The 15,093-nt window shown below is 35.7% G+C and overlaps 1 protein-coding gene across 3 annotated transcripts in view; it reads right to left on the bottom strand.

Moving 5' to 3' along the window:
• The window catches only part of AK7 (adenylate kinase 7), a 28,703-nt gene that overhangs the window by 2,136 nt on the left and 11,474 nt on the right, over window positions 1–15,093 (bottom strand). The window contains exons 9-17 of one of the 3 annotated variants that reach the window (XM_038139411.1): window positions 14,968–15,045; window positions 14,075–14,224; window positions 12,529–12,657; window positions 12,073–12,229; window positions 9,375–9,503; window positions 8,242–8,319; window positions 7,382–7,579; window positions 3,215–3,435; window positions 970–1,128 (exon numbers count right to left, since the gene is read on the bottom strand). In XM_038139411.1, coding sequence (XP_037995339.1) covers window positions 970–1,128; window positions 3,215–3,435; window positions 7,382–7,579; window positions 8,242–8,319; window positions 9,375–9,503; window positions 12,073–12,229; window positions 12,529–12,657; window positions 14,075–14,224; window positions 14,968–15,045 — 1,299 coding nt within the window. The remainder of the gene's footprint in view (window positions 1–969; window positions 1,129–3,214; window positions 3,436–7,381; window positions 7,580–8,241; window positions 8,320–9,374; window positions 9,504–12,072; window positions 12,230–12,528; window positions 12,658–14,074; window positions 14,225–14,967; window positions 15,046–15,093) is intronic. The other 2 variants (XM_038139412.1, XM_038139413.1) reach the window with 2 other exon arrangements.

Raw genomic sequence — 15,093 nt, 5'->3', positions numbered from 1 at the left:
ATTATGACAATGTGTTCAGTTGTGCTGGGGGGTGGGGGTAGGGGAGGCAGAGTGATGTCCTGCTTTCTGAAGAGTTAAAAATTTAAAATCATTTAAAGTAGGCACAAATAGCTAGACTTTTGAGGCTGCAGGTTGAACTTTATCTGAACCATATGGTTATGTTTTTAAGTCAAAGATGGATTACAGTGAAACCTGGCACTAACAATCTGAACATTAATAATAGAATAGACAAACCTGCAGCTTAAACATTACTTAAAAATTAATAGCTGGGGTAGACAGCCCATAGATCATGGTATATGAACTGTAACAACCACATTGTTGTAACAACCAGAACCAACCAAAAGCCCACTGAAACCGACCTAAGAGGGTGTGGAGGTGACCTTTTAGCAAACCCTTGGTAACAGACAGCAAACCAAAAAAGGGCAACCAGATCTCAGAGCCTCATAGAGCTCTTGGTCCCATGAGGGATGTCCTGTGAGGGATGGGAAGTCTAGATTGTAAGGGTGTAATTGCCCAGGGATTTCTTTGTTTCTGGACCCTCTTTTGAGGCATCTAACTCCAGCTGTCAGATATCATGATAGGTTCATTGGCACAAATCAATCTAGTGGAAATGAAAGCCTAATGTAAAAAAGTTCTTTAACTTGTAGTCCTCTGTGGCACAGCAGAATTGTCAGGGTACATAAGATGTGCAGAGTGCACATACCAAGGAGAAACAGATTCTGGTGGTGATTTTTGTCCTATTACTGTTTAACTACACTGGATCCTTCCCTTGATACACAGTATCAACTGATCCCGTGAGGGGTAGTTTCGGGGTTTTAATTTTCACTATAATTGCTGTTCACCAGAATTGCAGCTTCTAGTCATTAATCAGTAACTATCCTGAAAGTGGGGAGTCCTTTCATTAAAGAGATTCTTTGGGTCTATATGAGTATTCTAAAATATTTAAGAAACAAAACAGTATCACCTTACCAGAAAATTGACTGGATCATCTGGCCTGATCCTGCAACATTCGTTTATCCCTTGCATAAGTGTTGGCATGACATTCTTCATTAAATAGTTTCGTAGTGGAACAGACTGAGCCTCCAGTAACTCTTCTTCCTGTTTTTTCACTTCTTCCTGCTGTTTATTCTACAAGTAATAAAGAAAAAAAAATTCTGTTTATAACATCCATTAAATAACATTTGACTAAATAATAGTGCTGGCCTAGAGGGGAAAAATAGTGTTAGAAGCTGTGGACAGAACTTTAAAGAACAAGTTGACAGTAAAAATTATTAACTGCTTCCTAAATTTAGAGCACACAACATACTGAGGACAAAGAATTGAACATAAGAAGGACTGACATAATCTCCTTACAGAAATGATTTTATTTTTCTTCTTTAACACCTAAAAGGATGTTTATTCTCAAGTCTTCCGGTGGTCCTGTTTCCATAAGGTATTTGGCAAAATGGTTAAAATACACTGCAGCACTTCAAAAATTAGTACTATTGCAAAACACGGGTGGTTTCTTGAGGCTCATTTCAGCTGGAGGGAAGGAGAATATTTTTACTCAGTAGAGAGCCCTGGCTTTCTAAATTTTTAATTTGTTAATTGTGTTGGGTTTGTTTCTCTTTTGTTCCCTTTATTTGTTTTATTCGTATTTCATTGATGTTTTTTGAGGGGCTTGAGAGTAAAATAGACTAAAACCACAGTGAAATATATCTGTTTCCACCTAAATTCCTCTGTTTCCAGCTAAATTTATTTCTGAATTCAGGTTAAATCAAATTATATTTTTACACTCAAAAAGTAAGAGGGAGGAGGAAATAAAACTGCTGCAAGCTTTTTTTCCTTCCATTTAATAGCACTTAGTAGCATGCATTCTTGCAGCAGCTTTAGCCAGAAGATTGCTCCAACTCATTTTCAATGTCCTCTTTTCACTCATTTTATTCATCAGTAGCCTGAGTCATATAGAGACACAGCAAACAGATGATACCCTGAAGACTGCTTTTCTATACTCGAGGCGTAACACAAAAGCAATAATCAGATAAAACAGATACACCAATTTTTACCTTATTCACTCAATCCAGGAGTCCTATTGAATAAATCTTGCCACTACTCAGAGACAGCAGCTAATCTACAGTGTCAAGGGCAAATGAACAGTTGCTTAGATCTGATCATCTGCCTGTTTTAAAGTATAACCTGAAACGCACGTTTTATTTAACACCTACTTCAGCTTTGATTAATGAAGTTTGCACTTTTAAAGTAGATAGCTTGGATTGAATCTAGCTAAAATTTACGAATTTTACAGGGTACAAAATGCTGTTTAACGTTGAATGAAGCTGTAAATAATAAGAGATTAGAAAACCCTTATTTACAAGCCAACATCAGAGGACTGAAAATGCTTCTTAAAATGTCAGTAATTTCGGAATATTATTAATCCGCAGATGTGTATGGCCATTCAAATATAAGAAAAGTACTTCTCTGTGGAAGGATCAGTTTGTTTTTAAATAGCTCTAAAAGAAGACAATAGACTTGCTTTCTGGTGAAACGGCCTGACTTTGGGTGTGAACAGGAACGTTCTATCAGTACGAATTTCAGGTCATTTAACTAAATTGTTCTTGGGTGTGGAAAGGTAAATAAGGAAAAAGCATCACGTGCAAGTTTTCTGGGGTCAGCTAGCCTAAATACCAAGTACTTATTAGATTATTAGCAAACAAAAACCATCCTTCAGACTGCATGAGTACTCAGCTCGTACACACGTTCGCGCAGGCTCAAAGACCTTTCTGCAATGTAGGCTGGAAGACGGGGTCAGTGTTGAGCTAAAAATCTAGTCTGATAATTAAGACTTAGTCAGGCGCTTAGAAGTAAACTGAGCAAAATGCAAAAGTCCTGTTCGACTTGGTAAGGAAAATCTCCATTGGTTGTAGTAGATATTCATAAATGGTAAAATAGAAGAGCTACAGCACAGCAGCAACAAGAGTACCATAAAAGTATTTTAAAGACATGCTGATACCAAAATGCAAAAAAAAATGCTATATCTGTAATAAAAAAGGCATTATATTCTGTAAGATGGGCTTTAAAATGCACTGTGGAGACAGACTAACTCAAACCTAAAGTAGGATATAAGGAACAAGAGAATTTATGCTACATTTCCCAAGTGTATTTACATAACAGATTACTTGAAGTCATCTAAAACACATAAATAATAATGTTTTCCCAAAAATATGTATTAACCTACCCACTCTTCCCATCTCTCCTTTCTTTCTTTCCTTTCCTTGTCTTCTTTACGCTCTTGTTCAGCTTTTTCTTGAGTTTCTTTGACAAGGCGTTCCTCAGCTGCCTGGCGTTCCAAAGCCTCCTTTTCTTCATCTGTCAAACCATAATTCCGAGGTTCTCCAATTTCCTTGATGATCTTTGATACTGTAAGTCTGTTTTCAGAATCTTCATATACAGCTATATCTTTTAAATAATACAAGAGAGAGCCACTTCAAGCTTTTGTCGCCTATCCTCAAGGATTATGCAAGACCTAAAAATATATTGTGTTCATGTTGTTTGAATTTTCAAGCAAAATATGTTGTTTTAAATTGCTTAGAAATGTCAATTTTTTGTTACATAGAATGAAATTTTCTAAATCTGATTTTCTTTACCAGTTTCAGCTAAAATAGTTTGCCTTTTAAGGTGATGTAAGGAAGAAACATACTAAAATAAATTTTTCAACGATTGTTTAACGATTGCAGCTTGCCCAAGTTTTGAAACCTAAAAAAGAGGTCAACTACCAACTCTCAGAGATGTTCCTGGCACCTATCTTATGTCAACTTATCCAGACGCACAAAACCATCAGTTTTGTCCTTCTCTCCCCACCGAATGCTACAGAATAGGTTGTTAGGATGTGGCACAAACTCCAATGTTTTCACTCATACAGATTTACAAATACACAGACCTTTCTCTAGTGGATCACTTATTGTGTTATATTTACAAAACAAATTTGTAGCTTCATGTAGGAGCATAAGGACTGAACAAAACATTCTCTTTCATTTTCATTTTATTCCTTCTCCCCTTTTAGTTGCTGGAAGTTACTTGCACAATAAACTTGACAAGAAAGAAGAAAAAGAAAAAATACAGAAGAATGAAGACTTTCTCAGGGCTCTTTAGTTTCTGTATGCATTCAGTGTGGGAAGGCAGAAACAGTATAGGAATGTACATGGAAAAGAGGAGAAGTGGGCGTTTTGAGGTAGAGAATACTGAGGTAAAGGGCTTGTTCAGGGGCAGGAAATGGAATGTGTAAAAGCACAGAACTGGGTAAGGAGAGCATGCAGATGAAGGGAAAAAGAAGAATCATAATACAGAATTTAGATGAGAATCCTGTAGCCCCTGCTCCACAGTTAGGAAGTTATTTTGAAAGTCATTGTCAAAGCATTTTCCCCAGTTCTTTCTAATCATCGATTCGGGCAGAACCAGACTCTCAAATACTAATACCATTTTTCCAAGAGTTAAATTGTTTGTGATTTGGACCTCAAATCCAAACTCTGACCGTGAATTAAGCAAGGAACTAACATAATTCTTTGTGATAAAACTTATTTTACAGCTTCTTCTTTCAAAAAATCAGGAATTACATTCCTGAAGTATTCTGAATTAAAGAAATACATTTGCTATGGCAACCAGCCCATCATTCCTACAATTTTAGCTGCACCTGGATATACAGATTACAATGAAAATCACTTTTCTTGTAATTTAAAGTATTGCTAAGACCTGTTTCAATGTTGAATTTGAGGTCTCAAAGAGCATTTTTTCTTGGATGGCCACAGAAGAGTACAACGTTCATTTTACAGCAATCAGAATTAACTACATTTATCCTCAAAAACTAATGCCATTTAAATGAGAAATGAAGTTAGCATCGATGCTAGCTGAGAGATCACTGGAGGAGTTCATAAATTAAGGTCTTCAAAGGGATTGCTGTTATAACTTTAATATGCCTTTTTGTATAAGATCTAACATGCCTGTCACCATTCCCAGTTTGCAAATGAGAAAAACGAGACACAAGATAACCAACTTGCAGTGACTTCATATAATGAGTCATCAAAGCAAAGTTGAGTTTTCAGAATCTTGAAGCCCACTCCTTTGTACTAATCATATTTCAGACTAGAAAAAAATATAATCATAAAAATGATACATAAAACCATATGTTACAATTTTTTTTTAATTTAGGGTGGAAGAAAACTTTTACTATTTTGAAACAATATTTAACAAATCACAGGCATAATTTTTAACCCCTTCTTCAGAATATAACTGAGCAAGCAGTTGGGTCTCTGTTAAAATTCATTACTACTTAATTCTGTGCACCTGAAAATCCAGCTGGAACATCGATTAGAATGGAGGGGTATTGGAGCTGAAGGATCCTCAGAGGTTGTCTTTGTAATCTGTTCCTACCATTTTAGAGCAGAAGCAACACACTTGCATGCTTCCTTCCATTGGTAACAACCAGGAATGTGAGCATGGGTAAGGAGACACTTCTGAGACAAACAGGACCTAAAGATGATGCTCATTTGAACATGAAATCAGTGCTCTACACCCAATGTGAAAACCATCTGCAACATCACAGTTGTGATACTGCAATAACTAAATCAGTAGGCAAGTGAGTTTCTGTATTTGGAAAGGGCTACAGTTAAAGAAGAATCTTGAGGCATAATTCTTTGACAGTGCCTCTACTTGCATATCTAGAAGTGTATAAGCTAAGAATATGACCAACTGGGGACACCAGACCTTAATATTTACCATTCATACATTTACTTTTCACAGTAGAATGTCCTCAATTCTAAAATAAGTCCACTAACTCACTATTTTTTCCCACTACTACACTTCCTAACAACACTTATATATTATTATTTTCAAAATAATCTCTATGACTGACAATAAATAAAAATCTTGGAAAATCAGTTGTGGCTAAGGGAGTTGAACAATTAACTTTTCATAATTCTACTCAAATAGACATTCCAAATAACAGTGGTTTGATTTTAGCTGCAGAGGTCTCACCCTTCTTTGTTTCCTCTCCTCTCCCCACTAAAACCCACCTTTTCTTTAGACTACTGTTACACTGATCTCACTGGCATGAATAATCAGATTATAGTTATCTTCTCAAGATTTCCCAGTGATGACAATTTTCTAGATAGAATGTAGGGAAGACAAATTTTCTCACATACAGGTATAGTGCAAACAGATTCAGTCTCACCCTTCCACTTTTGATTTCTAGTAATTTTCTTAAATGCTTCTTAATTTACAGATTACCCACATATTATCATGGTGTTGCAAAATGTGGAAAATGTAAAAATTTTTTAAAGAAATTATGTACTTTGATGTTTCATCTTTGCATACTTTCAAGCTTGATCAACAAGAAGGCAGATTTAACCCATGAAACAGACAGCAAGCTCTAAATGATGTCCAGGTGTTACAAAAACAAATTACTTGATCGAATTACCTTGTTAAGGTGTAGGCCTGAACAAGTCTCAATGATCTCAGACCAATGGGCCATTAACAAAGCTCAGGAAGAAGGCTGTACCACTGATAGTGGATACAAAGAGTTCAACATTTACAGGCCATAAGGATATCTGGCAGATGCCCAAGGAAGAAACTAACAAAGCCAACTCAGAAGTTGTGCTGAAATCAGCTCCAGCTGGGTAAAAGTAAATGCCAGCAGTGAGGAAATCCCAACCACATATTCAAGGACCACCAACACAAAAAACCCACAGACCCAAAAGACCAGTAACACTGAGCATGGGAAGCAAGAGAATAATTATCCAGTAGAAGATTGAATACTAATTAAACAGAGAACTATGTAATATTTAGCCAATAAACACTAATCCCTTTGTTTGGTAAAATGTATAAATAGTGAAAAGTTTTGATAGTAGGGGTATTTGATTTGTGGAGTAGCACCAAGCACAGAGATTAGCACAACTCTGAAATAAACAATCAATGCCTTTCTTCAGGGTGTAATTATTAGCTTGTTGCCCACTAGGCAACAAATCTAATTTTTGAGGACAACAATAGCATTAGAGGATAAATCTAAAGAAAAAAATAAAAGGAGCCGTAATGTTTATGTCCATGAAAATGTACTCTTACACCTATCTGAAAGGATGCTAGTACAGAGATCTGTAACCTAAGTCACAAAATTATTTTAATAATTAAGATTACAAAAATGAGCAACTAACACCCCAAATATTACAAACAGGTTAACAGTAAAAGAACATTTTTGCAGATATATAATTAAATGCTTGTTGTCTACGTATTCTGCAATGTTAATAATAATATTATTTATATATGGATACTTACTATTTGATTTTTGCAAGTGTTAAATTTGTAAGAACAAAAATTTATTATTCATGTTGTATCTACTAATTTTATTATTCCTTACCAATAAACTGAGGATGTATTTCAAGTTCATCAAAATAGTTGAGAACCGTCACATCATCGGTATTTATCTTGCGGAAGCGTTTCAGAATTTGCAGGAACTCATCCTCAGTATAATGAGTTCCAGCAACTTCACTCTCTGGCAGTTTTATTATTCTGTTTATAAGGAATTCATCAGATGCAATCAAAGAAAAAATAAATTCTGTGAAGAAGAACATATTGTTTGAATATATACAAAATTTTCAAAGGAATCAAACAAAAACAGCAGGATAAAGCAATTTCTACATAGATGAAATCCACTCTATTTTAACTCTCAGCATAACCAGTGCCTTACATTTTTATTCCATTAAGCTGCTGTAATCGCAACAAGACAGCCACTACTGTTGTTATCAGCCAACAGTTGATGGCATTTTCACAAAAAACCACAAACAAAGAAGCAACCCAGAAACTGAACCAAACCCTCCCTTTTAATTAAGAAAAACTTCTTCAACAAAAAGGTGGCCAAGCATTGGAACAAGCTGTCTGGAGAAGTGATTGAGTCACCATCCCTAGAGGTATTTGAGAGATAAAGAGACATGGCACTTAAGGACATGGTTTAGTGGTGGACTCGGAAGTGCTGGGTTAAGGGTTTGACTTGATGCTCTTAGTGGTCTTTTCCAACCTAAATGATTCTATGGTTAATTGTTCACTTTTAAATATGAAGGCAGCAGCATTACATGAAATAGATTTTTTTAAGTGAAATTAAATAGGGACAGATGGAGTAATATTTTAGACTTCTTGTTGGTGGCAGCAATTTTTCATCAGTTTATTTAATTAGAAAATAAAACTCCTCAGTTTATTTAAAAAGAAATCTATCAAACTTACCAGGTATGATTATTTGATTAAATTTAGGCATTTTGCCTACTGGTTCTTCGTCCCCTTCTTCTGCTTCATCATCTTCTACTAAAACAAAAGTAAGAAATTATTGACATTTTCATTTGAAGCAACAAATCACTTTATTTCTAAAAATGTGCCAAGTAAAACACAGGTTTGCCAATATCCAAATTATACTAATAACTGGAAATTAATCTAGCCTTGACACCAGTTTAGAGAATTCTGTAAGTAATTCATGTTGCCAGGCACCACAGAATTGTACCTTGGGAAACTAGTAGTTGTTTGCCTATACCACAGATGTATCTACATGAACACACAATTTTTAAATATGTCCAATTTTAAAACTGCTGTCTTATCTTTCACCTCTCCTCCCACCCAATAAATTATTCTGCAAAAAAATAGAGACAAGGCTCAGAACAGTGAGTAGAAATATATTACAATTCTATGGTTAAAATGATTTTTGCCACTAAGGGTCTGCTGTTAGGAGTAGTCAGTAAAACTGCCTGTAGAGTACCTGTATGAGCATGACCATTTGCAGAACAGCATACTAAGCTGAACAAGACTGTTTTTTCTGTACCTTCAAACCTCAGTTGTAATTTAAACATTAAGATGATTTTTGTATGGACATTGCTTGCTCACAATTTGAAATGTGTGTTGCAGAGCTTCTCTAAAGTCATATCTACAGTAGCTTACCTAATAAATACACTCTTAATTTGGCTCACAAAATATGTACTGGTGCACTGGCTGGATCCCCTCATTCAGTAGCCTTTAAACATTATATGAAGAATATGAAGAAATTCATATGAAGAAATTCTGCTACAGAGCTTGCTTAAGTGGAGTAGACCAACACTGGACAAGAAAGCATCCTCCATGTTTATGCACTTACTTTTTACATTACCAAGAAAGATAGTCTAAAAATTATCTTGTGCATAAATTAAATAAGGTGCATTACAGTCCTTCTTACATTCTAATAATCACACATCACAAAACTTGGTTTTGTATCTTGCACTGCAGTCATTACAAATGCACTCAAGTAGTATGGCTCTGAGAACAATAATGATAATGACAACATCAGCAGCAATAAAAAGAAAAGCAGCAACAAAGCCAAACCAAGCAGTACACACCTTTAAAAAGATCCATTGCCTGTTCATAGGTCTCTGGGAACCCATCTAAAACATATCCCTGATTCCTACAAGGCATGGACATGAGCTTGTCCTTCATAATTTTAATGAGATACTCATCACCTAGACAGCCTAAGACAAAGAAGGTTAATAGGTGCCTAGTTCATAGAAACAAGAGATCTGAAATTATTTTACTAACATTTAATACATTTTAATACATTTTTCTTCTACTTAGACTCTAAAAAGTTAAATATTTTGAGTTACTATTTGTATATTATGCATTGTCAGCAATCCATGGAATATTAAGGTGTAGATATAAAATAAAATTACCTTTGTGTTTACAAGGATATAAACATTAGTACTTTAATGGTTTAAACATGAAGTTAGTTTTATTTTGAATGCTACAATCAGATTTTAATAGAAGCAGTAAAGAAATACTTCAAGAAAAAAGTCACAAGAAAGCACTAATTTTCTATTTTCATTTTACAGTAAGACTTAAAGATAGTCTTCCAAAAAAGACATGAGGTAGGTTCTGCAAATTTCATTTTCAAACAGGTTGTGATATGAATTAGTTTATTTACCTGTCCCTACATTGTTGAGAAAATATGTAGGAGGAAAAAGTCAGGTTTGACCTGATATTTTGTCCTTTTGCAAACAGTAACTCTAGTTTCCTACTTCATTTTGCTTTGGTTATTAAAAATCATAGATATTTATAAACCATTCTAATCATAAAAGTATGTAACTATTTTAAAAGACATTGTTATTTTAAACAACACATCAAAGCATGCAGAAGTGATGCTGCCATAGATCTCATTACTGAAGTTTCCAGGTGTGTAAGAAGTTCATTTCTTTGCAGATACACAAGATCTAAATCAGGTAAACCCTTAGCAACAGATCACATTTTTAAGGGGGATCACTTCATACCACATGGAAAATGTTAAACACTAAGACCAAAACTACATGGCATTATTAATATACAGCTGGTGGTAACTAATACTTTTCAGCAAGGAACCTTTTTTCAATCTTTTACAAATTCTTTCCAGGCTTCTGTAAGCAGTATTTACTTTCTAATGATGTATGAGGTTCTTAATAACCCCCACAATTTCCTATTAGCATGCACTTGTTCTTACTAAAATACTTTCATTTTTGCAAGTTTGACAAAGGTATATTTCACCAGCGTTTTACTTTATGTCATAGACACTTATGTTTTCTTCTCAGAGCAGAGAGCACGACATTAAAAAATTCTGAAGTAGAAAGATGAAAGTGCTATGATTAAAGAGGCACCAAAATATTTTTAAAATAATGTCACTTTTAATATACAAAGTGTATCATTGCATTGGGTTTGTGTGGACAGGTTTTGTTAGCCAGGGGACTTAGAGAAGTGGCTTCTCTGAGCTGGTAGAAGCTTCCCCCACGTCCAACAGAGCCAATGCCAGATGGCTCCAAGATGGATTTGCTGCTGACCAAATTTAAGCCAATCAGGGATGGCAGTAATGCCTCTGTGACAAAATATCTATGTAGGGAAAAAGTAATTGTGCAGAAATAAAATGTGGCCAGGGAAGACAGAAGTGAGAATCTGTGAGAGAAACATCTCTGCAGACACCCAGGTCAGCAAAGAAGCAGGGAAGGAGGTGCTTCAGGTGCCAAAGCAAGATCCACCTGCAGGCTGTGGTGCAGCCCATGGTGAGCAGCTGTCACCATGCAGCCCATGGAGATCCAGGGGGGAGCTAAGATCCACCTACAGCCCATGGAGGAGGCCCACTCAGGAGTAGGTAGATGTCCAAAAGAAAGCTGTGACCCCATGGGAAGCCCACCCAGGAGCAGGCTCCTGGCAGGACCTGTAGACCCACGGAGAGAGGAGCCCACTCTAGAGCAGGTTTGCTGCCTGGACTTGTGACCACGTGGGGGACCCGTGCTGGAGCAGCCTGTGCCTGAAGGACTGCATCCTGTGGAAGGGACCCACAATGGAGCAGCCTGTGCCTGAAGGACTGCATCCTGTGGAAGGGACCCACGATGGAGCAGCCGGGGCCTGAAGGACTGCATCCTGTGGAAGGGACCCACAATGGAGCAGCCTGTGCCTGAAGGACTGCATCCTGTGGAAGGGACCCACAATGGAGCAGCCTGTGCCTGAAGGACTGCATCCTGTGGAAGGGACCCACGATGGAGCAGCCGGGGCCTGAAGGACTGCATCCTGTGGAAGGGACCCACAATGAAGCAGTTCATAAAAAGCTGTAGTTGATGGGAAGGACTCATGCTGGAGAAGTTTGTGAGGGACCCCACACAGGAGCAGGGGGAAGACTCCTCTCCCTGAGGAGGGAGCATCAGCAGAAACAACATGTGATGAACTGGCCATAACCCCTATTCTCCGTCTCCCTGTGCTGCTGGTGGGAGGAAGCAGAGAATCAAGAATAAAGTTAAATGCAGGAGAGAAGGGAGGGGTGGGTCCTCTGATTTTGATTGGCAATTACATTTAAGTAATTTCCCCAAGTCAGGTGTGTTTTGCCCATGACAGTACTCCATGATCTCTCCCTGTCTTTATCTCAACTCATAAACCCTTTATTGTATTTCCTCTCCCTTGTCCAGTTGATTCTTGATTTTAATAGGAACTAAAAGTCTAGAACACAAATTTATTTCCTGATTTCCATTTGCATAGGGTTGCACTAGCTACCTGAATCCCATCATCATACTTTGTATTTCCTACCTTTATTCTGCTGCATGTTTTCTTTTATTGCATCTAATAATTCCTTTGCTGCTTCTACATTTTCACCCTCCTCCTCCTCCTCCTCCTCTACAAGATCTTCTCCTTCTCCTTCTAGTTGTCTTTCCACCCTTTTAGGTTCTTTAGCCACAATTTGCTCCTGATGACAAGAACAGAAATATGAGTTGGCTCAGAAATTCCATAACTAAATCTACTTTATACACAGATGTAATAACAGAAAAAAATTAAAAATTCCTTTCATGTGTGCTCATGAACAGTGAGATACGGAGCAACTTCCAGTCTCTGAAAAGATTTCAGTGCAACCACCAGAGATGATCAGTATGTTGAAAGATATATCCATTCTCAAATAATGGGATTACAAGTAATTTTAAAATGCTGCCACACATCTTAAAATCTGAGAAATTAAAACACCAGGAATATTAGAAAACAGCAACACACCAGATCTGCAATTTTTTCAGAAATCACATCATTTGTCCTAACATAATGTAGCTTGTAGTGTTTGCAGAGCTCCTTAGCAATGGTAGATTTGCCAGACCCGGGAGGACCATGAATGCAAACTTTGAGAGGCTGGAAAAAAGGATAAAGATATGACATTATTCAAACACCACAGATGCTTTTATGTAAAAGTAATAATATTTTTAATATGACTAATAGGAAATAGGAATTGTACTTAAAACTAAAAATATTTATTTATTTATTTATTTATTATTGAATATCTTCTCTATCACCCACAGGTCTCAAGTAACATAGTTACTTAAATGATGAAATTGACTGTTGGAGAAAAAGAATGCTTCTATTTAGTAGACTTACAGAGCAATTTGTTGTGGCTAGTTAATGTTTGAATAATCCAAAGAGATGAAATACAATTCTGCAGCTAGGATGCAGTGAATTTTGGAATGTGGTAGCAGATATTCTACTATAAGCATGCAACAGTTCTACTTTCCAATTGAGATAGAGTTGCTGTCATTAAAATTATTATTTTGACCTCAAAAATTTCATCACAATCTTAGGTGATGTCTCAATTCAGCCTACCTAGCCTGAGGATGAGTAAGTGCAATTAGGATCCCAGTGTACACTTATTAAGTATGTTATGCAATAAACTCAAAATCATACATAATTAAGTGCCTATCTTAATTTAGTAAATCTGACAGTACAAACTCTGCAATAGAATAGTGACAGAGACAGTCTAGCTAGCCTTCCTTCTCCTTGCTACCTGGTATGTACTGTTTTTTAGTTAGATGTATTTGTTCTTCGATGCAATAGTTTAACCCAAACACAGATCTGACGATTCTTTCAGAGCTATGAAGGGACTTTCAATAAATAAGTTTTAACAATAGTATCTTCACCTTTTTTTACATGCCCTGAACTCTTATTCAAAGTTTGAACCAGATAGACATGCTAAACAGCTGTATTGATACTTGGATGTAAACAGGCATTTTTCTGCACCTTTCAGTAACCGATAAATCTGAATACAGAAGTTCTAAATGTCAAGCTAACATAGGAAATAGTGAAGTTGCCCAGTAAATTACACTACAGAGCAGAGTAAAAGGAAGGCTATATTGTATTGGAATATCCACACTCACTGAATATATAAAGGGCACAAAATATTCACCTAACAATTGACTAGTATTAAAAAAGTTTAAATAAAAGATATACTTATTGTATTCCTGAGGCAAAATATACCAAGAGTGCCACATACTGCATAAAGAAACTAGCTTCAGAATAGCAGCTTTCCATCATTAAGCTAATTTTCATTTACAGAATTTCAGTTTTAGTCATAAAGGAAATAAAACTCAGTCTTCTTTTTTTCCCCGTTTATTTAACATCTTCAATTTAATTTTAAGTTTTTATGTTCACTTATTTTGCATCTATATCCATCTTCTATGTATTTTTACTTAATTATTTTAAGACTTGTGTTTATAAAACCATTTCTATTGGGGATAAAGAGAGAAGAGCAGTTTAAAATACTATACCAAAGCATTACCAGTAATCCTCGAGCTTGCTTGTATTCCAGGATGACTTGAGCAATGTTCTCTATCAGGCCTGTCTCAGCAACCCAGTTAATGTTGAAATTCTCTTTCAGATAAAGAGATTCCATTCGCAGGTTCACAAACAACATATCCAATTGCGTTTGCTGAGGGAACAAAGCTACATTTATTTACAAACTTAAGCTATGCATATTAAAAGAACAGCTGGAGCAAGAGACTAGAATGGATGGGGAGAATAGAAAGAATTAAAGCATTGGGAAAGAAGGTTTGCATACAAAACAAAGCAGATATTTTAAGCTTTTAAAAAATATTAATTTTCAATGTACATTTGTATTTGAGTGTTCTCATGATCTATTAGAACATGCAACACTAAACAATTATTCTGTACAATGAAAAGTTTTCAGGTAATTGCAAGGAATCCCCTCTTTTATAAATTTATCAAGTACCATATTAAAATTATCTGGGTTGTATTTTGTTTGTTTCTCCTATGAACAATTTATTCCAGATAAATAGACAAATACAACGTAATTTATGTATTCTGTGTTCATCACCTTTAGCAGCACTTCATTATTAACTTTTTTTTTAATTTTTATAATTTTGTTAGAGTTTTGTTAGAGTACTCCCATATGCTAAGGGGAAGAGTGACATTAGAGCTTCAGCATTTTATTCTTTTAAATAAGGCTGTAAGTCTTCAAAATTCTGTGTTTTATGATGGCTAGATTTTACTTTATTTATTTTCCAAATTTAAACTAATTTTAAATATTTTAGGCATATTTTGGAGCTATTTTTTTCTGGTGAAATAAGGAAAAAATAAATTATATATTTCATTATGTTATACTTTTAAGTTTAAATACTTTCTTGAAGAAATAAAAGAAAGAAAAGTACTGACTGTTAGCTCTTTGCTCAGGAATGCATTTTCTATAGGAACCTTCTCAATTTTTCCTGGTCCAATATTTTTACTGATACACTATCAGAAAAACAAACAAACAAACAAATAAACAAAAAGCCACACCAA

The sequence above is a fragment of the Motacilla alba genome, chromosome 5 (assembly GCF_015832195.1).
Source record: "Motacilla alba alba isolate MOTALB_02 chromosome 5, Motacilla_alba_V1.0_pri, whole genome shotgun sequence".
NCBI lineage: Eukaryota > Metazoa > Chordata > Aves > Passeriformes > Motacillidae > Motacilla > Motacilla alba.
The sequence above is the reverse complement of the archived record's forward strand: the minus strand, read 5'-3'. Positions and strand labels throughout refer to the sequence as shown.